The 24418-nt window shown below is 42.8% G+C and overlaps 1 protein-coding gene across 1 annotated transcript in view; it reads left to right on the forward strand.

Moving 5' to 3' along the window:
- The window catches only part of LOC140456889 (uncharacterized), a 115852-nt gene that overhangs the window by 39521 nt on the left and 51913 nt on the right, over positions 1 to 24418 (forward strand). Inside the window, exons 2-3 of the mRNA XM_072550798.1 lie at positions 3540 to 4856; positions 8055 to 8240. Of these exons, the coding sequence (XP_072406899.1) occupies positions 3649 to 4856; positions 8055 to 8240 (1394 nt within the window). The 5' untranslated portion in view covers positions 3540 to 3648. The remainder of the gene's footprint in view (positions 1 to 3539; positions 4857 to 8054; positions 8241 to 24418) is intronic.

Consider the following 24418-nt stretch of genomic DNA (forward strand, 5'->3'; position numbering starts at 1 on the left):
TGGTAACGAGGGGAATAATTCTCACTCCACGTTTTGAATGATGTAGGATTATTAGGGGTGTGCCAAAGTTGAAGTTAAAATCAAATCAATCATTATATTATTGAAGAGCAGAGCAGAATCGAAATGGCCTACACTTGTTCCTTGGTCGTAATTCCACACTTTATCTATGTTAGGATCAATGCTGTAGTGAAACCAGAAGCCTATGTACTTAGGTGCAAATTTTAAATGCCAGTGTTGTAGCTTGCAGTAAACAGTAACATACCAGGACACCGAGATTCCTCAACATAATTTATGTAACTAATGTGGACAAAGAGACTGAAGATATGGAAAGTATATTTGCTGATAACTCAAAGGTAGATAGGAAGAAACCATGATTTGAGGAGTATTCATAAGTATCATCAGTCAAAAGGTAGAGAGTGTGGTCCATCTCAGCCTCTTGTTGATATTCTCAAATTTCCAGGTACCAGTCTTCACCCAATTAGATTCAATCCACATAGTATCACAAAATTGTTGAAGGCACTGGAGGTTGCAAAGACTATGGGCTCATACAGTGTTCCAACAATATTTCTTCAGATAGTACTAACTGTCTCCTAGCTTAATCTGTTCCAGAACAGCGACAATTCTTATCATGAACACAGGAATCTAACCAGCCATGAAAAAAGTTGCTGGGGTTTTTCCAGTCCACATAAAATGGGAGAAATTCAATCTGGCCAATTACCACCCTGTTGGTTCATGTTATTTTTAATCAACCTGTTTGGATGCCTTATGACACACCTCTGGGGCATGAGGGATTTGAACTTCTGGCCCAGAGGTAGAATTAGAGGTAGTACAGATTTGAGACAGCCCAGGGAATCCCTTGTGGACTCAGACCTGTAAGCCTCTCTCTCTTGGTTCATCCCGGAGATCGTACCCTTTGGAAGTCTGGAATAAAAACCTCTTACAGTTTAGTTTAATTTTAGTCATCCCCTTTATTCACAAATAGCATCACTGTTACAACGTAATACTGATACCTATAAGCTAAACTAGCTAGGTTATAATAATCTAGGAGAGTAGAGTACCAGCTCTTCAAGTGGCCCATCAGGCTACTCCAATGTACTGCTACAAAGTGGCTTCCTTTATACAAAAGTTTACAAAAACATTGCATGTTCTTAATTAGACAGATAACAGTGAAAGACAATAATTTGTAAGGCAGAAATGTTCATTGACAGCTCTGTGTGTGCTTGACTGATCACTCCTACAGGCCTTGAGCTTTCCATCAGGTGGGACAAACATACCCAGCTTACCAGTGAGATAAACTCCTATCAGTCTGAGCTAATTGGAAAGTTCGTAAAGTAACCTTGCACAGCTTGCACGTCTGATACAATTGTTTTACAAACTGGCTTCTTAGCAAGGAGGGCAAACTTTTGGCCATAAAATGGCTTCCCGACAGATTGTGTCAGAATCTCTTCAATGGTAGGTTTAGAGTAATTTTAAGCTGGGAGCAGATTCCTGCTTTTTATCTTAAGCACAAAATCATTCTGTACCTGAGGCTGAAATGTTACTGCAAGGTTGTATTTAAAACGATTAGTTAGTCTCGAATTCAAATAAGATGTAAGATCTGATTAGATAGAATTGACAATGGGGCAGTCTGCAAGGTCTGGAGAGTGGTCTGAACGTAAGTTAGGGCTTCATCAATATTACCTTTCACAGAGTTTATATTTAATGGCTATTCAATATCATCAAAGTCCCAAAATGCAATTAAATTCAATCCATCGTCGATAAGCACTAAGAGTTAATTTTCTCCTGGCTTCAACAGCCTCAGCACTAAAATTGTCTCTCTCTCTTTAGTGTCCTTTTGAACACTCAAGTCAGGGTTTTGTAACAGCAAAGCTTTTTTTCTCTCTGTCTGCCCTGCTTGCAAGGGGTAATAAGAATCCATTATACAATAATTGGCAACATCTGACCGTTAATCACAAAGTTTTTGATAGTACCTAATTTCGTTTTAGGGTCAGAATCAAACACTGTCATTAATTTCACAAGGGAATGGCTGTGAATGTTATCATTTGGTGTCCTGTTCACACAGATTCACCGATGCTAAGGCAAATGTTCTGAATTGCCTTACAGCATTCTGTTATCACTTGGTAAGCCCAGGTGTCTCTATCTTTTGCAATCTTTAAGCTTTTTATTGAGCCTTCCTGTCTGTCTATTTTCTAGTGCAGTAAATGTGTTCTATAATTCAGCATTACATGTTAGTCTAAATGCTTAAAGACAAGTTTTAAGGCTATAGACCTTCTCACCTACAAGACCTTGCCCTAGTCATTTACTGTCCATCAGTGGCAAAGTGATGGAAGTTATTAGAGTCAATATTTTGACTTCAAGGCTCTAAAATGCTGAAATGAAAAATTAGGCGTTGTTACTTAATGGGACATCTTGCTCTCATGTTAACTTTTCTGTCCTGGGCCTGCATTTGCATTATGAAGAGAGACTAGATGGGCTGGGAGTTGTTCTCCTTAGAGCAGCGAAGGCTAAAGGCAGACCTGATTGAGATGGGAAAATTTATGAGGGACACAGACAAGGTTAATAAAAGAATAATTTCTGAATAGAGAGATCCGTGAAGGGCAGGAGGTTTAGAGGGAAATTTTTTTTACTCAAGACTGTGGTGGGTATCTAGCACTTGCTGTCTGAAAGAATGGTAGAGGTAGAAATTACCAGAATGTTTAGGAGTTCTTCAGATCCCATCACTTGAAGCACCATAGCACATAAAGCTACAGAACAAGTTCTGGAAAATGGGACAAGAGTGGAAAGGTGCATGATGACTGGCATTGACAAGATGGACCAAAAGGCCTCTTTAAAACTGTAAAGCTCTCAGTCTCTGAGAAACTAGCTGCACCAGCCAGACAAATACTGTGGCTACAAGAGCAGATCAGACTCTGGGATTTCTACAGCAAGTAACACACTTCTTGACTTCCCAAAGCCTGTCCATCATCTATTAGACTCAAGTCAGGAAAATGATGGAATATTCCCACTTGACTAGATGAGTGCAATTCCAACAACACTCAAAAAGCTCAACACCATCCAGAACAGAGGTATCCAACTGATGAGCAGCACATGACTGATACAACATCCGTAAACATCCACTCTGTATAGCAACCAGGCTCAGAAGCAGCAGTGTGTACTGTCCACAAGATGCACTGCAGAACTTCACTAAAGCTCCTTAAACAGTACCTTCCAAACTCTCAACAACTTCCATCTTGAAGACCAAAGGCAGCAGATAGATGGCAGCACCTTCCAAGCTACTTACCATCCTGACTGGGAAATATATTGCCATTCCTCCAGGTTAAAATCCTGGAATTCCCTCCCTTATAATGTGGGTTTACCGACAGCACATGGACAGCAGTTGTTCAAGAAGGCAGCCCATTATCACCTTCTGCAGTTAAATTAGGAATAAGCAATAAATGCTGACCTTGCCAGGAATGTCCACATCCCATGAAAGAATGAAAACTATCTGCTTTAGTGTTTTTAAATGTTCCCTCTAACTGCCATTTCTGTTTTAATTTCAGAAGTATTAAAGAGGAGGATTTGCAGTTGGGAAACTGAAACCAAGCATCACATCAGGATCTGACAGAGTTACTCCATTGAATGTAGTCTGAAACTCATCAGCCTTTGAACATGAAAGGAGAAAGCTACATTGACAGTGGAGAGAAACCATTCACGTGTCCTGCCTGTGGACGACGCTTCAGCCAATCATCTGGCCTGTCAAGACACAAATGCACTAACACTGGAGAGAAACTGTGGAAATGTGGTGACTGTGGGAAAGGATTCAATCACTCATCTGCCCTCAAAATCCATCAGCGTAGCCACACTGGGGAAAGACCGTTCACCTGTTCTGAGTGTGGGAAGGGATTCACTCAGTTATCCAACCTGCTGAGACACCGGCGAGCTCACACAGGCGAGAAACCATTTGTGTGTTCCAAATGTGGGAAGGGATGCACTCAGTTATCCAACCTGCTGATACACCAGCGGGTTCACACTGATGAGAGACCGTTCAAATGCCCAGAGTGTGGGAAGTGCTTTAAAAGTTCCCAGGAACTGATGTACCATCAACGTATTCACACTGATGAGAAACCATTCGAGTGTTCTCACTGTGGGACTGGGTTCAGATCATCGTCTGAACTCACTTTACATCTGCGAATTCACACTGGAGAGAGGCCGTTCACCTGCTCCAAGTGTAGGAAGGGCTTCATTCGGTTGTCCAGCTTGCTGAGACACCAGCGAGTTCACACAGGGGAGAGACCGTTCATCTGCTCTGAATGTGGGAAGAAATTCATTGATTCCTGCAACCTGCTGACACACAAGCAGATTCACACGGGAGAGAGGCCGTTCACCTGCTCCGAATGTGAGAAAGGATTTACTCGCTTGTCAAACTTGCTGAGACATCAGCGAATTCACACTGGTGAGAGGCCATTTACGTGTTCAGAATGTGGGAAGGGATGCACTCAGTTATCCAACCTGCTGATACATCAGCGGGTTCACACTAACGAGAGACCGTTCAAATGTCCAGAGTGCGGGAAGTGCTTTAAAAGTTCCCAGGAACTGATGTCCCATCAACGTGTTCACACTGATGAGAAACCATTCATGTGCTCTCACTGTGGGACTGGGTTCAGGACATCATCTGAACTCACTGTACATCGGCGTATTCATACTGGGGAGAGGCCATTCACCTGCTCCCTGTGTGGGAAGGGATTCACGCAGTCATCCAGCCTGCTGTCACACAAGCGAGTTCACACTGGGGAGCGACCGTTCACCTGCTCCGAGTGTGGAAAGAAGTTCACTCGGTCATCTTGTCTTCTGAAACACCAGCGAGCTCACAAGTCACTCCAATGATGGATTTTGCAGGTAATCACATCCAGTCCTGAAGCATGTTGATTGGGATCTGTTTCTGTGATTATTCACAAATTCATCCCACTTCCAGGGGTTAATATTGTGCACAAAAGCCAAGTAAATCAACTTTGAATTAAATATATTGTGTTGAGTCTTTATAATTGCTCACCGTATTATCCCAGTTGGGTCCTTGTGAAGAGCTCTCCCTTTCCCCTGCTTCCTCCGTCCTTACCTCTGACAATAAATGTGAAGAGCTCGTGGAGATACTTTGTCACTGAGATTGAGACAATCGGATCATTTGCCTCTGCTGCATGCCTCCTTTCCAATAGGTCACCCTTGACCCCACTATCCTTGCAAACTAGTGGAGGGAGATACGTCTCACGTTCTGGCAGGTGATTGGAGGTCTCTGAGCCTGTCTGGTACATCTCCTCACAGTTTGTGGTCGAATTGTTACTTTGAACCAATCCAAAAGCTGTTGCTGAGAAGCTTCTTTAGTTTCGACCCAATGACAGCTGGTGCGAGCATGTTTCGAAAGAACATATCCGACTCCAGCTTTTAAAACAGTTAGTTGTCATTATGTAACCTCAGTAAGGGTCCAATTCTGCTTTTTCTTTGAGTTGTAGTGAAACAAACTGGTTTGTCCTCTGCAAGTAATGAGAGACCATTTAATGCCCAGACTTGGTGAAAGTTCTGGGGACCTGATCAGTGTATTCTCACTAGGAGACCATTAATTTGCTGTTGCTGTCGGATTGGGTGCAAGCAATCATCTGACCTCACTGTACCTCAGCACACTCACTCTGGGGACAGGCAGTTTCCTTCATTGTGTTTGGGAAGAGGTTGATGATCCAATTGGCTAGTGTTCAGGGATGTGTAGGTTAGGTGCATGAGTCAAGGGTAAATATAGGGTAGGGGGAATGGGTCTGAATGGGTTACTCTTCGGAGGGTCGACGTGGACTTGTTGGGCCGAGTGGCTTGTTTCCACACTGTAGGGATTCTATGATTCTACGATAGGTGCCTTCCTTAGACACCAGCACATTTAACTCGGGAGAGGAAGATACGTGCTGCAAATGTAGGGGGCGATTCAATCAGCCAGCAACAAGTTCATATTGGGGAGAGATGGTTCAGTTACTCAGAATATGGGAAGAGGTTCATCTACTCTCCTGAGACATCAGCAAGTTCATAAGAAATTGCAGTGACTGGACTCACAGTGTTAATCACATCATAGGCAGAAATATGTACATTGGGGTCTGTTTGTCTCACACCTTAGTTTCTTTTGAAGAACTCTCCCTTTCCCCTATTTCTGCCATCCTCATGTTCAATGTCAAATGCAAGGAGCTCATGAAGCTCCTTTGTTACTAAGATTGAGACAATCTGATTAGCTGCCTCTACTACGTCTCTTCCCTCCACATTTTTTTAACATGCGATTGGTAAAAATGTTTCTTTTTTTCACTTATCTATTATTTGATAATATAGTTGGACTAAGTTAAGCTTAAGAGTAAAAGTGGCAGGAGATCTCAGCCCCGTGTTAAGCTCCTCCTGCTCAATGTGGGAGCTCAGGGACACGGCTGATGTCCCTGACTCCTTCACGTGCAGGACGTGTGGGGAGCTGCAGCTCTTGTTAGACCGCGTGGTGGCTTTGGAGCTGTGGATGGACTCACCTCAGAGCATCCGCAATGCTGAGGAGGTCGTGGTTAGCACTGTTAGCGAATTAGTCACACCACAGACCAGGATTGCTGAGGGAGAAAGGAAATGGGTGACCTAAAGGTAGAGAAAGAGCAGGAAGGCAGAGGAGGTGTCTCCTGTGGTCATCTCCCTCCAAAACAGGTATACCTGTTTGGGGGAGATGGCTCACCAGGGGAAGGCCAGATTCATGGCACCCTGGCTGGCTCTGCTGTTCAGAAGGAGAAAGTGAGATCTACAGATACTGGAGATCAGAGTCGCGAGTGTGTTGCTGGAAAAGCACTGCCGGTCAGCCAGCATCCGAGGATTCCTGATGAAGGGCTTATGCCTGAAACGGCAATTCTTCTGCTGCTGTGATGCTGCCCTGGCCTCTCGTGCTTTTCCAGCAACACATTCCCGACTGGTGTTCAGAAGGGCGGAAAAAAGAGTGGAAGGGCTATAGTCACCAGGGATTCAATTGTAAGAGGAGTAGATAGGCGGTTCTGTGATCAAAAACTTGACTCCTGAATGGTAAGTTGCCTCCCAAGGTAAATGGGTCAGGGATGTCTCGGATCGGCTGCAGAACACTCTGAAGGAGGAGGGTGAACAGCCAGTTGTCATGCTGCACATTGGCACCAGTGATATAGGGGAGAAAATGGGATGAGGTCTTACCAGCAGAATATAGGGAGTTAGGAGCCAAGAGGTAGTAATCTCAGGATTGCTACCAGTGCCACATGCTAGTCAGAGAAGGAATGAAAGAATAAGCAGGATGAATCTGTGGCTTGAGAGATGGTGCAGGAGGGAGGGGTTCAGATTTTTGGGACATTGTGATCGGTTCTGGGAGAGGTGGGACCATTACAAATTGGATGGTCTACACCTGGACTGGACTGGAACTAATATCCTAGGGGATGCTTTTGCTCACGCTGTTAGGGAGGTTTAAACTAACGTGGCAGGAGTTTGTGGACAATAAGGAGGTAGTAACTAAAGCCTGCAAGGAACTAGATAATGAAGTTAGTGTGACCAAGGGGAAGAGTAGGCAGGGAGTGGAGGATGAACGCAGAGGGACTGGTGGTCTGAGGTGCATTTGTTTTAATGCAAGAAGTATAGTAGGTAAGGCAGATGAACTTAGGGCCTGGGTTAGTACCTGGGAGTATGATGTTATTGCTATTACTGAGACTTGGTTGAGGGAAGGACATGATTGGCAACTAAATATCCCAGGATATGGATGCTTCAGGCAGGATAGAGAGGGAGGTAAATGGGGTGGAGGAGTAGCATTACTGGTCAGAGAGGAGATCACAGCTGTACTGAAGGAGGGCACTACGGAGGACTCAATCAGTGAGGCAATATGGGCAAAGCTCAGAAATAGGAAGGGTGCAGCAAGAATGTTGGGGCTGGACTACAGGCCTCCCGAAAGCGAGCGTGAGTTTGAGGTACAAATATGTAAATAGGTTATAGAAAGATGTAGGAGCAACAGGGTGGTGGTGATAGGAGATTTTGATTTTCCCAACATTGACTGGGATTCACTTATGTGTTAGAGATCTAGATGGAGCAGCATTTGTAAGAAGCATCCAGGATGGTTTTATAGAGCAGTATGTAAAGAGTCCAACTCGTGAAGGAGCCATACTGGACCTGGTGTTGGAGCATGAGCCCGGCCAGATGGTTGAAGTTTCAGAAGGGGCTTACTTTGGGAATAGTTTTCGAATATTCATGGACAAAGATGAGTACGGTCCGAAAGGAAGATGCTAAATTGGGGGAAGGCCAACTGTAGCAAAGTTCGGCAGGAGCTGGGGAATGTAGATGGGGAGCAGCTGTTTGAAGGTAAATCCACATTTGATTTATGGGAGACTTTTAAAGAGAGGTTGATTAGAGTGCAGAAAAGACATCTTCCTGTGAAAGTGAGGGATAGAAATGGCAAGGTTAGAGAAAAGTGAACGACGGGTGAAATTGTGAGATGAGCTAAGGGGAAAAAGGAAGCATACTTTTACGTACATAAGGGCTCGGTGACTGAAACAAGTGAAGACTTGGAAGAATATCGGGAAAGTAGGACCAATCTGAAATGAGGAATTAAGAAGGCTAAAAGGGGTCATGAAATATCTTTAACAAACAGAGTTAAGGAAAACCCTAAAACCTTATATTTGTATACAAGGAACAAGAGGGTAACTGGAGAAAGGGCTGGCCCACTCAAGGACAAAGGAGGAAAGTTATTCATAGAGTCAGAGAAAATGGGTGAGAATCTTAATGAGTATTTTGCATCGGTGTTCACTGAGGAGAGGGACGTGACGGATATTGAGGTTAAGGATAGATGTTTACTCGAGGTCAACTCAGCAAAAGGAGGGAGGAAGTGTTGGGTATTCTAAAAGGCATTATGGTGGACAAGTCCCCAGGTCTGGCTGGAATCTATCCCAGGTTACTGAGGGAAGCGAGAATGGAAATAGTTGGGGCCTTAACAGATATCTCTGCAGCATCCTTGAACACGGGGGGAGGTCCCAGAGGACTGGAGGATTGCTAATGTTGTCCCCTTGTTTAAGAAGGGTAGCAGGGATAATCCAGCTAATTATAGACTTGTGAGCCTGACATCAGTGGTGGGGAAGCTGCTGCAGAAGATACTGAGGGCTAGGACCTATTTACATTGGGAAGAAAATGGGCTTATCAGTGATAGGCAGCATGGTTTTGTGCATGGAAGATCATGCTTTCCCAACTTAATAGAATTCTTTGAGCAAGTGACAAAGTTGATTGATGAGGAAAGGGCTGTAGATTTTATATACATGGACTTCAGTAAGGTGTTTGATAAGGTTCCCCATGGTAAGCTGCTGGAGAAAGTAAAGTCACATACAGTCCAGGGTGTACGAGTTAGACGGATAAAGAACTGGCTGAGCAGCAGGAGATAGAGAGTAGCAATGGAAGGGAGCTTCTCAAAGTGGAGACCAGTGACCAGTGGAGTTCCACAGGGATCCATGTTGGGACCACTGTTGTTTGTGATATACATAAGTGATCTGGAGGAAGGTCTAGGTGGTCTGATTAGCAAGTTTGCAGATGACACTAACATGGTGGAATAGCAGATAGTGAAGGGGCCTGTCAGAGAATACAACAGAATATAGACTGATTGGAGAGTTAGGCATAGAAATGGCAGATGGAGTTCAATCTGGGCAAAGGCAAGGTGATGCATTTGGAACATTCAATTCAAGAGCAAACTATACAATAAATGGAAAAGTCCTTGGGAAAATTGATGTGCAGAGAGTGTTCAGATCCATTGTTCCCTGAAGATGACAATGTGGTCAGTAAGATGGTCAAGAAGGTTTGCGGCATGCTTTCCTTTATTAGTTGGGGTATTGAGTACAAGAGTTGGCAAGTCATATATAGGACTTTGGTTTGGCCACATATGGAATACTGCATACAGTTCTGGTCACCACATTACCAAAAGGATGTGGAGGCTTTGGAGAGGGTGCAGAGGAGATTCACCAGGATGTTGCCTAGTATGGCGGGCACTAGCTGCTGGGAAGAGAGGTTCAGTAGATTAGGATCATTTTCATTAGAAAGTACACACCATTGAAAAGGAAGAGCTTTTGGAAAAGTGATAAACAGCCACGGATAATAAAGAAAATGAAGGTATCAAATTGAAAGTTAATGTATACAGAGTGACGAAGATCAGTGGGAAACTTGGAGATTGGAAAATCGTTAAAGGTGAACAGAAAGCAATGAGAAAGCTTTAAAGAAAGGTAAGATGGATTACGAGAGTGAGCTACCTCAGAATATAAAAAAAAAGATAGTAGAAGCTTCTACAAATATAGAAAACCAAAAGAAGTAGCTCAGGTAAACATTGGCCCTTTCGAGAGCGAGCAGGGGGATTTAATAATGGGGAAAGAGCAAATGGTTGAGGCATTGAACAGGTAGTTTGTGTTCAAAGTTTGTGAGAAGTTTTGTAGCTCGGTGCTCGTTGTTGTGGTTCTGTTCGCCGAGCTGGGAATTTGTGTTGCAGACGTTTCGTCCCCTGTCTAGGGGACATCCTCAGTGCTTGGGAGCCTCCTGTGAAGCACTTCTGTGATCTTTCCTCCGGCATTTGTAGTGGTTCATCTCTGCTGCTTCCGGTTGTCAGTTCCAGCTGTCCGCTGTAGTGGTCAGTATATTGGGTCCAGGTCAATGTGCTTGTTGATTGAATCTGTGGATTCCTAGAGGCATGGCATTCATCCGCAGATTCAATCAACAAGCACATTGACCTGGACCCAATATACCGACCACTGCAGCGGACAGCTGGAACTGACAATTGGAAGTGGCAGATTCAAACCACTACAAATGCCGGAGGAAAGATCACAGAAGCGCTTCACAGGAGGCTCCCATGCACTGAGGATGTCACCTAGACAGGGGACGAAACGTCTGCAACACAAATTCCCAGCTCGGCGAACAGAACCACAACATTTTGTGTCAGTCTTCATTGTGAAAGATACAAATAAGTTACTAATAATTGATGACAAGGAGACCTAAACACAATCATTATCACTAAAGAATTAAAATTCACACAATACCAGGTTATAGTCCAACAGGTTTGTTTGGAAGTACTTGCTTTCGGAGCGCTGCTCCTTCAGCAGTTGGTTGTGGAGCAGAATCACAAGACACAGACTTTATAGCAACAGGATTGCAGTGTCATGGAATGTAATAGTAAACACATTCTTTTAGAATGATCATGTTAGTTTCTGTTCCTTCATATTGTAAATCCCAGAACTTTTTAAAAGTTACCATTCTCAAGATAGCTTGAAACAATAGGTGTAATCTCAATTCATTGAAGGTGTGGGGTAGTCTAACTGCGTCCCAATGTTCGGTCAGACTGATTCTATTTCTAAAGTGGGATTTACAGAATCTTACATGGAATTATGCAATTTTTGAGCAAAATAAAATGTAGTTCTGCAAGTCCAAATTCACCCCACAAACTTGTATGTGTGTGTGTGTGTGTGTGTGTGTGTGTGAGAGTGTATAGTGCAGTGAACTCACCTGTTTTTGACATGAACCCAAGGTCCCGGTTGATGAGGACCATGGGGATATTCATGTCACACTACAGGTGACTTCACTGCACTATACACTTTCTTGCATGCACATACACACACACCTCCTGCAGATCCACAAACTCATGCAGACCATCTCTCATACACCAGCTCTCTCTCATATGCTCACACATACACCCCCCACTCGCACTCTCACAGACTTATACCCCATTATGCTCACACACAGACACACACACACACTCTCTCACAGGCACTCACACCCCCACATGCACACACTCACTCAGTCTCCCCTAAACGCACACATAACAAGCTTGTGGGGTGAATTTGTACTTGCAGAACTAATCATGAAAAATTGCAGCATGCTGCTGTGCAGAGCAACCTGGGTTTCCTTGTGCATGAATCACAGATGCAGGAGGTAATTAATAAGGCAAATGGAACATTGTTATTCATTGCTAGATGGATAGAGTTTAAAAATGGGGAGATTATGCTACAGATGTATAAGGTGCTGGTGAGGCTACACCTGGAGTACTGTGTGCAGTTTTGGTCTCCTTACTTGAGAAAGGATGTACTAGCACTGGAGGGAGTGCAGAGGAGATTCACTAGATTGATTCCAGAGTTGAGAGAGTTGATTTATGAGGAGAGATTGAGTCATCTAGAACTATATTCATTGGAATTTAGAAGAATGAGGGGAAGCTTATCAAAACGTATAAAATTATGAAGGGAATAGATAAGATAGAAGCAGGGAGATTGTTTCCACTGGCAGGTGAAACTAGAATGAGGGGGCATCGCCTCAGAGTAAGGGGGACAGATTTAGGAGGAAGTTCTTCACCCAAAGAGTTGTGAATCTGTGGACTGCCTGCCCATTGAAGCAGTTGGCATTACAGGTGGACAATCCTTTATCCGAAACCCTTGGGACCAGCTGTCTTTCGGATTTCGGAATTTTTTTGGATAAAGTATTAAATGACATTTTCATAGTGAAATTTTTAAAACTTACCAACAGCAGGTTCACCTGTGATTATTACGAGCACTGAGACAGAATTGATGCCTGCCAGTGCTGGGCCACACCACAATGTCAAGCCTGAGGGACGTGGGTTGAGTGGGTGTGGAGTTGAAGTTAACTATTTGCACAACAAACAACATCATTATTGAGAAAAAAAGTTTAGGAAAAATCTTGGGATTTCAGAGCTTTTTGGCTAAAGTGTTGTCCACCTGTACCTCGTTGCATGTTTCTAAGGCAAAGATAGATAGACTTTTGAACAGGAAAGGAATTAAGAGTTATGGTGGAGTGGGTGGCTAAGTGGAGCTGAGTCCATGAAACGATCAGCCATGATCTTATTGAATGGCGGAGCAGGCCTGACAGGCCAGGTGGACTACTCCTGCTCCTAGTTCTTATGAGATGAGGAGGAACTTCTTCAGCCAGGGAGTGATGAGTTCCACAAATTCACCACCACAAAAGGCTGTTGTGTGCATTTAAAACAGATAGAGAGCTTCTTGATTGGTAAGGGGGAAAAGCAGATGAATGGAGTTGAAAAACATATCAGCCATGCTCGAATGGCACTGCAGATGTGATGGGCTGAATGGCCTACATCTCATTGTCTTGTGCATCCTTGCTGATATAAGATCATAAGGTGACGGGGTGAGGTGGATGAATGACATTGCAGTGTTTGATCAGCCATGATTGTATTGAATGTTGGGCCAGGGTCAATGGCCTATTCCTGTTGCTATATGCCTCTGAATGTATGAGAGTTCCCACATTCACTGGGCGCACCACTGCATTCAGATTGGTTCCACTCCATTCATGTGCTCTCAGTGCATGAAGCAGTTCAGTGATTCCTGGATACAAGGAAGTGCTGTAAAGATTCTGGGCAGCTGCTGTACAATCAGTCTTTTCGCACTGAGGAGTGTGTGTTCTCATTGTGGAACTGGCTTCAGGTGATCACGTGGGATCAGTGTTCACCGGCACACACACACTGGACAGAGGCAGTTCACCTGTCAAGGTGTGGGATGAGACACATTCCACATCAGTATACTGCAATGTATTCAAACCAGTAACAGATGTTTTCAAAGTCCTAAGAGTAGAGGTTTAAAAGGAAATTTTGTCGACCAAAATCGCAACAATGTTGTCCCAGATGGCCGACTTTTCACCTGGTCTGTGTGTGTGTAGAGATTCACCCAGTCACTTCATTTACTGCAAATCAGTGAGTCACAAGTGCTGTGCAGGGATTGAATACTGTTACCAACTGCAGTGTCAACACCTTCAAAGCTATGGTTGTTAATGAGCTAAGAACCAGGATGAAATCATATTACTGGTTGCTGTGTACAGTCCAGCAAGGAACATGTGAGTTGGAGATTGTACACTTTACCTGGAACTGCAAGCTGTATTCTAACCAGTTAATAAAGCTGTTTGAGATATTTGAACAAACTGAATCCCTGTTACTTAATTTATGTTTGAACAAATGACACAAAAGGGCAGCATGGTGGCTCAGTGGTTAGCACTGCTGCCTCACAGCGCCAGGGACCCGGGTTCGATTCCTGCCTCAGGCAACTGTCTGTGTGGAGTTTGCACGTTCTCCCCGTGTCTGCGTGGGTTTCCTCCGGGTGCTCCGGTTTCCTCCCACACTCCAAAGATGTGCAGGTCAGGTGAATTGGCCATGCTAAATTGCCCGTAGTGTTAGGTAAGGGGTAGATGTAGGGGTATGGGTGGGTTGCGCTTCGGCGGGGCGGTGTGGACTTGTTGGGCCGAAGGGCCTGTTTCCACACTGTAAGTAATCTAATCTAATCTAAAAAAAATGATTTCAAACCTTATTTCAAAAATAGATGCTGCAATGTTAAGCTTCTAACAGTGTTCCAAGTGGATTCTAAACGCACATTCACAGACAATAGTTATTCGCTGGAGAAATGATCACACCTCCGTGAAGTGCAACACAATCTGTGTCTGAGTTATGTTTCTGCATCCTCACGAACAAGGGATGTGATCAGTCTCACTGAAGTATGACACAAGACCAAACACATCTATCTACAGCAGCCCTTTTCCACAAGATCAGCAGAGAAGGTTCACAACCTTATTGTCTACACCTTCAACTTTCAGCGGGTCAAATCTCCTGTGATTCTCATTATAGTGTGAATACTGGAGACTAATGGAGTGTTGATCTGTTCATAGTATTCTAGGTGTGGTCTATTGAGAGTCTTGAATAGTTTGAGCAAGACTTCCCCATTCTATATGCTGCACACCCTTTGAAATCAAGGCCAATGCTGCATTTGCCTTCTCTATTACCCTTACAACTTGCATGCTTGCTTTTTGTGGTTTATGCCAGAGGACCCCAAATCCCTCTGTTCTCCAGCTTTGTGCAGTCATTCTTTATTTAAACAATATTCAGCTCCTTTATTCTTCCTGCAAAATGAGTATCCTTACATTTTCCCACATTACATTCCACCTGCCAAGTTTTTGACCACTAACTTGCGTATCCTGTCCATATCCCTCTGAAACCTCTTTGTTTTGGATGGTCAGTAGACATAGGACATAAAGCATAGAATTAGTCTCATCAACCCAGCCAGTCTAGGCCAGATTTATGCTCCACAACCTCCTCCTGCCTTTCCATTTGTACGCGGTGGGCTGGTCTTTCAGGAGCTGGCAGACATGATGGGGTGAATAGCCTCCCCCATACTGTAAAATTCTTTGCTTCTATGTATCATTGCAATCTGATTTCCCCTTCTCACTAATATGTATGTCTATTCTCTTCAGAAATGCATAAATATCATTCACTTCAGCCAGTCCCATGGTCGTGAGTTCCATAACCTCATCACTCCCTCAGTAAAATCATTTCTTTTGAATTGCCTGTACAGTTTCTTGGAGACTGTCTGATATTGATGGGCTCTAGTTTTTTTCCCCAGAAATGAATAATCTGAAAACTCTCCATCAAAAACGTTCATCATCTTAAAGGATTCTTCAATTGGATAATCCTCTGCCTTAATTATTTCTGAGAAAAAGAGCCATTCTGTTCAATCTTTCTGAATTTTCAAATTCACTTACTACTATTGTTACCTCTGTGAATCTTCCCTGCACCAACACCATTGCTTCTCTATCCTTTTTGTAATGTGGTGACTAGAATTGTGTGGAGCACACCGTACTTCAAGCTGGTCTAACCAAGGTATGACACAGGTTTGGCATATCCCCCTATTTTCACTTCTATCCCACCAGCAAAGAAGTACACTTGTCGATTTTCTTACATGGTCTTACTGACCTATATTTAAACTTTATTTTGTGATGAGGGTCTTTTCAACCTTGAGTTCCCTTGGTTCCTCTGCCCTACAGAGTATCAAACTTTCCAAAACACTGATTATTCTTCCTCCCAAAAAGTACCACCTCACATTTGTCTGTGTGTCGATATCTGCTTGAAAAAAAAGAGGTTGTCTCTCATTGTAGAACCAAGACCGTGGTCACTTCCAGGAGGTTGTTATTTAGTGTGATGCAAGGTGGAGATGTCGCGTAACCTGTTTTCCTGACAGATATAAGAAGAGGGAGTTTGTGAGACACAATCCATGAGACGAACAGAGAAAAAGCAGGTCACGAAGGTGGAGTGGTATATAGTATATAAATTATATAGAGGAACCTCAATTATCCAAATATTGGATTATCTGGCAAGAGTGCAAGATCCCAATGCTTGGCTGAACTATGTTGTATGGCATTCGATTATCTGGAATTTGATTAACCAAACGAAATACTCCCCGCCAGTGTCCTTCAAATTATCAAGGTTCCTCTCTATATGGTATTCCTTATATATGAAGAAATATATATGTCTTCAGTTGAATGGTTCAGCTGGAACTTCATCATTGCTGGGACCTTTGTTTGCTCAGTAATCAATAGAATTTGAGTTCAACAGTTGAGGTTTCATCATCTAATTCAACTCTGTCGTGAAGTTATGTTGATAGAGTCTGGGCAATGTCAGTCTCTCAAGCATACAGTGTGGCCATCTACTAGCTCCACTGCAATCCAAAATGGAGGTTGTCTTATGGGTACTTAGTACCTGGAAGAGTAAGCTGACATCAGAAAAGAAGCATTCTCCATCAGGATAAAATATTAGTGCTGGGAGGAACTAACCAATGCTTCTCCTTTGAGTTCCACATAAGTTCTCCAGAGGGGTGTCATGCTTCAGTGCTTGTTCTCAGTATTATCGGCAAGCAGCTAACCTAATAAGGTGCTTCTAGTCTTAACTTGAATCTGCAAAGCTCTCAAGAGCCGATCAGATAATTCGGATGCGATCAACTAACTGCTCAGTATATGTAATATTACTTTTCCAGTTCATCAAGATTGAGCCGATCTTTTGCTAAAGAGGATATCCTCCTCCAATGGTACCAACAGCTCAGACTGACATTGTAAGGAGGATACAGGGCAGTGAATCTACCTACGGTATTCCGGATGGTTTCAGAAACCAATATTTGCAAGAGCCGCTATAAATCTAAGTCTGCTTCCAGAAAATAGCTACAAATGTGGAACCTGCAGGTTTTTATTCCATTTTTGTGAATCACTATCAGAGGTCATTGCTTGAGTTTGAATTTCACATTCCTATTCACCCAATGCAAGTCTTTGATTCCCTACACTATGAAAAAGAATCTGTCTACTTCTGCCTTAAAGGTTTGATGGACGGTGTGTCCAGTACAACCCTAGAGGAGCAACTTAAAAAGTGCATTTCTTTTTCAAACTGACTTTTTAAAAATGAGCTTTTAAGGGTCTACAGTGAATGACTGAGTGTTTTTTATTCCTAATTCAGAAATTGAAAGAGTCGTTAAGTTTATTAGACTTTTTTTTTTCACATTGAAAAGGTTTGGTTTTGAAAAGCCAAACAGTTTTTTGTTTAGAAAGTAAGGAGTTGTGTTTTCATTCCGGAGAATCTTACACATGGTCAGCATTGGGGAAGACTTTCCTTCTTCAAGGAATTTACTGAAGAGGAATTGTTTTTGTTCAGTTATTCAGTTCAGTGGTTGATTTTATTTAAGTTTTATATGTTTGATATATATATTTGTAAGTTTTTCTTCCATTTTTACATTATTTTCTGTAGGTAATGAAAGGTAGTTTATTTTATAATTAAGTGTATTACATAGAACAGTACAGCACACAGTACAGGCCCTTCCGCTGTCGATGATGTGCCGACCTTTTAGCCTACTCTAAGATCAAACTAACCAACATACCCAACATTTTACTATCATCAATGTGCCTATCCAAGAGTCGCTCAAATGTCCCTGATGTATCTGACTCTACTACCACTGCTGGCAGTGTATTCCATGCACGATCACTCTCTGTGTAAGGAACCTACCTTTGAATCTCCCCTAAGCCTTCCTCCACTCACCTTAAAATTATGCCCCTGTGTGATAGCCTTTTCTACCCTTGGAAAAAGTATCTGGCTCTACAGTCTATTTATGCTTCTCACCATCTTGTATACCTCTGTCAAGTCACCTCTCATCCTTCTTTGCTCCAATGAGAAAAGTCCTAGTTCCCTCAACCTTTCTTCATAAGACATGTCCTCCAGTCCAGGCAGCATCTTGTAAATCTCCTCTGCACCCTCTCTAAAGCTTCCACATCCTCCATGTAATGAGGTGACCAGAACTGAACGCAGTACTCCAAGTGTGGTCTAACCAGGGCTTTACAGAGCTGCAGCATAACCTTGCTAATGAAAGCCAACACACCATATACTTTCTTAACAACCTTATAATCTTGGATGGCAGCTTTGAGGGATCTATGTATATTGACCCCAAGATCCCTCTGTTCCTCCATATTGCCAATAATCCTGCCTTTAACCCTGCAATCTGTATTCATATTTGACCTTCCAAAATGAATCACTTCATATTTTTCCAGTTTGAACTCCATCTGCCAGTTCTCAGCTCAGCTCTGCATCCTGCCAATGTCCTGTTGCAACCTACAACAGCCCTCCACACTATCCACAACTCCTCCAACCTACGTGTCATCGGCAAACGTACTAACCCAGCCTTCCACTTTCTCATCCAAGCCATTTATTAAAGTCACAAAGAGCAGAGGTCCCAGAACAGATCCCTGTGAACACCACTAGTCACCAAGCTCCAGGCTGAATACTTTCCGTCAACTACCACCCTCTGTTTTCTGTGGGCCAGCCAATTCTGTATTCAGACAGGCAAATTTCCCCATTTCCTTGCTTTCTGTGCCTACTGTTAATAAGGCCATATATAAGGTACAGAATGAGATGGCTAGTAGGTTTGGAAAAGTTATTACCCAGCAGGTTTAGTCAGATAGGTGGGTGACTGTCAGGAAAGGTAAGAAGATCATTCAGAAGTCTCCAGTGCCATGCCTCTAGGAATTCCCTGGCTGTTACAAGGCATGGCACTCATCCACAGATTCAATCAACAAGCACATTGACCTGGACCCAATATACCGACCACTGCAGTGGACAGCTGGAGCTGACAACCGGAAGCAGCAGATTCAAACCACTATATATGCCGGAGGAAAGATCACAGAAGCGCTTCACAGGAGGCTCCCAAGCACTGAGGATGTCACCTAGACAGGGAACGAAACGTCTGCAACACAAATTCCCAGCTCGGCGAACAGAACCACAACAACATTTAATATAATTGTTGTTATCGGGACCATCCAGTCAGGGGCACAGACAGGAAATTCTGTGGCAGTGAGCGTAAATTTACGAAGGTTTGCAGCTTTCCTGGTGCTAGGATTAAGGACAACGCTCAATATTTCGAGCATATTGTTAAAGCTGAGATTGAGAAGGCAGAAATTATTGTACACATTGGTAGGGATGAAATTTGTAGGGAAAAGATTAAAACCGTACAGAGAGAATTTGAGATTAGGTAGAAGATTAAAAAATAAAAACTTAAAAGTAGTCATTTGTGGTTTACTCCCAATACCAAACTCAAACGAGGGAAGGAACAAAAGGTTAAAGGAGATAAATCAATGGCTGAGAGCTGGTGCATTGTACAGGGATTTAGGTTTTTGGACAACTGGAATGTCTGTTGTAATAGAAAGGCCTGTTCAAAAAGGATGGGTCGAACCTAAACTGGAAAGGGACCAATATCTTAGCAGGGAGATTTGCTCATTCTATTAAGGGAGACTTTGCACTGAGGGAGAAGGCGAATGGAGGAATTCTAAGTAGCAGTGTAACTGGAAGGATTGAAGGGGGAACGGTTCTGAATGTGAGGAGAGCATGTCAATTAGAAAAGATAGATGAGAGAGTCAAGAATATATAGTAACTCTGAAGAACTAAACTGCATTTATGTCAATGCACGGAGTCCTACAGGGAACGTTGATGAACTTAGAGCATATTTAAAACATGGGATTGGGACATCATAGCTATTGTGGAAAAGTGGCTGAGACACGGACAAGACTGGAAGCACGTTGTTCTGGGTTTTAGATGCTATAAGGAAAGATAGAAAAGGAGGAAAGAAAGGAAGGGGTGGGAGTGGCGTTTTTCATTAAGGAATACATTACTGCTATAATTAGGGAAGCTATTTCTGAAAAAGTGGCCAATGAAAATATATGGGTAGAAATTACAAATAAGAAAGGAAAGATCACTTTGATGGGATTGTACTGTAGAGTCCCCCCAATGGTGAGAGAGAAATTGAGAAACAAATATGTAGGAATATCTCCAATATATGTAAGGATAATAAGATTGTAGTAGTGGGGGATTTTAACTTGCCAAACATTGACTGGATCTATCATAGTGTTAAAGGTATGGATGGTGAAGAACTTGTCAAACTTTCAAGAAACTTTTCTTTATCAATATGTGAGTGCTCCTGCTAGAGAAGGAGCAAAACTAGGCCTTAAGGCAGGGTAGGTGACTGAACTAAAAGCACTTTGGCTCTCGTGATCATTAGTTTCAAAATGGTTATGGAAAGGATAAGCCTTCCATAACAGATGAGTTTTTTTGCAGAAGTTACCAAATAGGTTGATGATGGCAAAGCACTAGGTGTCGTTTATTTGAATTTTAGTCAAGCCTTTGACAAGGTGGACTAATTAGTAAAGTTAGGTTACATGGAATTCGGGTTGAGCTTGCTAATTGGATACATAACTGGCTTAATGGCAGGAGACAGAGGGTAGAGGGTTGCTTTTTGGACTGGAGGCCTGTGACCAGCGGTGTTCCACAAGGATCAGTTCTGGGTTCTCTTCTGATTGATTATCATTCATATTGTTATGACGATGTGGGTGAACTATACCTTTCAAGAGAGTTAAAAGCTAGCAGTGACATCACCACTGTTCTCAATAAGACACAATGTAACATGGGCTCCAGGTACTGGAGTAGCTGGTTGTCTGGCAATGACACAAAAACAGATTTGAATTCGGCCAATCAGCTTAAATTATTCACCGAAAAAATACCTATTTCCAATCAAGTTTGAATTGAGTATATTGACAATCTTAAAAGCCAATGACACAATCTGATGGTCTGGGGTATAAGACTGGGGAACAAACTGAACAGTTGGGAGGAGAATCACCAAGCCCCAGCGGGTAAAAGACTGCTTGAACAATGGCTCTCTTAAAAGTACCTTTCTCAATCAGTAACCTGTGATGCAGAAATCCTGAAAAAGAAGAAGAAAAGAATACACAGCAAAATCCAAATAGAAGAACCGAATTCTGCCTGGCTTTGAGATAAGAAGGGTTGTTTTGTAAATCGTCATTGTGAGTTTTATTGGACTAGTATTATAGAAGGGAAGGTAAAAGATAGGTTAGAGCAAGGATGTGTCCAAAGTTGTCAGTTAATTATTCTCTGTTATACTTGAAGAAATAAAGTTGTTAATTTTTACTTTAAATAGTTCTTAACCACTCGACATTTCACAGATTACTGCACGGGATAAATCTTTTCTGTGTTGCTGGTTTTAAATTAAGCAGGAGGGTTTACCCCATGTCGTAACAGTTTGGGAGCTCAGGTCTATGGTCTGAACTGGTTTAGACAGATTTGAATAGATATGGGGGTATGAAACTCCCAGCAGATTCATACATTTGCAAGTTAGTGTCCTAGATCTTTAAAGAAAATGTAGGTGAGACAATTTGTTTAATGTTGGTGACTTGTGGTTGATTAACTGGTTCTTAAAATTGCTAGGGGTTCCGGGATTCTCAAATTCGTGAAGAAGGTTTAGAAGGAAAGAAAAAGACCATACTTTTAGAATGAGCAAATAAGTTACATTTGGGTTTAACCAAGGACAAAAGTAAAGCTGAAATTGTAAAGTGGTTACTCAAACACTTGAGTGTGTCAGCAAAACAGACAAATGCAGTAGAGGGAGAAAAACCTCAGTTACAATTGAGGAAAATGGTGTTAGAAGATAAACAAAGAGAGAGAGTAGAGAGAGAGAGGAAAGAGAGAGAGAAGGTTTTTAGCTGAGCAAAGAGAGAGAAGAAAGGGAGAGACCAAGAGAGAGAGAATTTGAACTTGAGAAGTTGCGACTTAGCAAAATCAAGTTAACAGGATGGATACTAAAAGAGAAGACAGTGATATACATACATTTGTCAAAACTGCCACATTTTGATGAGGAAGATGTTGACAGTATTAAGCAAGAACTTTCAAAGGTTGATTGGGGCAGATGTTCGCAGGTGAAGGGACGGCTGGAAAATGGGAAGCCTTCAGAAATGAGATAACGAGAATCCAGAGAAAGTATATTCCTGTCAGGGTGAAAGGGAAGGCTGGTAGGTATAGGGAATGCTGGATGACTAAAGAAATTGAGGGTTTGGTTAAGAAAAAGAAGGAAGCATATGTAAGGTATAGATAGGATAGAGTGAGTGAATCCTTGGAAGAGTAGAAAGGAATTATGAGTATACTTAAGAGGGAAATCAGGAGGGCAAAAAGGAGGCATGAGATAGCATTGGCAAATAGAATTAAGGAGAATCCAGAGGGTTTTTACACATACATTAAGGACAAAAGGGTAACTAGGGAGAGAATAGGGCCCCTCAAAGATCAGCAAGGTGGCCTTTGTGTGGAGCTGCAGAAAATGGGGGAGATACTAAATGAGTATTTTGCATCAGTATTTACTGTGGAAAAGGATATGGAAGATATAGAATGTAGGGAAATAGATGGTGACACCTTGCAAAATGTCCATATTACTGAGGAGGAAGTGCTGGATGTCTTGAAACGGGTAAAGGTGGATAAATCCCCAGGACCTGATCAGGTGTACCCGAGAACTCTGTGGGAAGCTAGAGAAGTGATTGCTGGGCCTCTTGCTGAGATATTTGTATCATCGATAGTCACAGGTGAGGTGCTGAAAGATTGGAGGTTGGCTAACATGGTGCCACTGTTTAAGAAAGGTGGTGAGGACAAGCCAGGGAACTATAGACCAGTGAGTCTGATATTGGTGGTGGACAAGTTGTTGGAGGGAATCCTGAGGGACAGGATGTACATTTATTTGGAAAGACAAGGACTGATTAGGGATAGTCAACATGGCTTTGTGCGTGGGAAATCATGTCTCACAAACTTGATTGAGTTTTTGAAGAAGTAACAAAGAGAATTGAAGAAGGCAGAGCAATAGATGTGATCTATATGGACTTCATTAAGGCGTTTGACAAGGTTCCCATATGGGAGACTGATTAGCAAGGTTAGATCTCACGGAATACAGGGAAAGCTAGCCATTTGGATACAGAACTGGCTCAAAGGTAGAAGACAGAGGGTGGTGGTGGAGGGTTGTTTTTCAGACTGGAGGCCTGTGACCAGTAGAGTGCCACAAGGATCAGTGCTGGGTCCACTAATTTTTGTCATTTAAATAAATGATTTGGATGTGAGCATAAGAGATACAGTTAGTAAGTTTGCAGATGACACCAAAATTGGAGGTGTAGTGGAGAGCGAAGAGGGTTACCTCAGATTACAACAGGATCTGGACCAGATGGGCCAATGGGCTGAGAAGTGGCAGATGGAGTTTAATTCCGATAAATGCGAGGTGCTGCATTTTGGGAAAGCAAATCTGAGCAGGACTTATACACTTAATGGTAAGGCCCTAAGGAGTGTTGCTGAACAAAGAGACATTGGAGTGCAGGTTCATAGCTCCTTGAAAGTGGAGTCACAAGTAGATAGGATAGTGAAGAAGGTGTTTGGTATGCTTTTCTTTATTGGTCAGAGTATTGAGTACAGGAGTTGGGAGGTCATGTTGCAGCTGTACAGGACATTGGAATATTGCATGCAATTCTGGTCTCCTTCCTATCGGAAAGATGTTGTGAAACTTGAAAGGGTTTAGAAACTATTTACAAGGACGTTGCCAGGGTTGGAGGATTTGAGCTACAGGGAGAGACTGAACAGGCTGGGGCTGTTTTCCCTGGAGCGTCAGAAGCTGAGGGGTGACCTTATAGAGGTTTACAAAATTATGAGGGGCATGGATAGGATAAATAGACAAAGTCTTTTCCCTGGGGTGGGGGAGTCCAGAAATAGAGGGCATAGATTTAGGATGAGAAGGGAAAGATATAAAAGAGACCTAAGGGGCAACTTTTCCACACATACGGTGGTACATGTATGGAATGAGTTGCCAGAGGAAGTGGTGGAGGTTGGTACAATTGCAACATTTAAGAGGCATTTGGATGGGTATATGAATAGGAAGGGTTTGGCGGGATATGGAGCTGGGTGTTGGCAGGTGGGACTAGATTGCGTTAGGATATCTGGTCGGTATCGACGAGTTGGACCAAATGGTCTGTTTCCATGCTTTACAGCTCTATGACTCTATGTTGAAGCCTTCTTTATTTCATTTGACAAATTGGCTAGGCAGATGGAGTGGTCCGAGGATTTATGGGTAATGCTTGTTCAGACTGAACTGTTAGGCAGAGTGTGTGAAGTATTTGTCGCACTGTCAGATGAGGGGTCAAGAGATTATGAAGAGGTTAAACAGGCTGTTTTAAGTGCTTATGAATTGGTATCAGAAGCATATTGACAGTGGTTCAGAAACACAAAGAAGGAGTTGGGTCC

This window comes from Chiloscyllium punctatum, chromosome 31, assembly GCF_047496795.1.
Source record: "Chiloscyllium punctatum isolate Juve2018m chromosome 31, sChiPun1.3, whole genome shotgun sequence".
NCBI classification, from domain to species: Eukaryota; Metazoa; Chordata; class Chondrichthyes; order Orectolobiformes; family Hemiscylliidae; genus Chiloscyllium; species Chiloscyllium punctatum.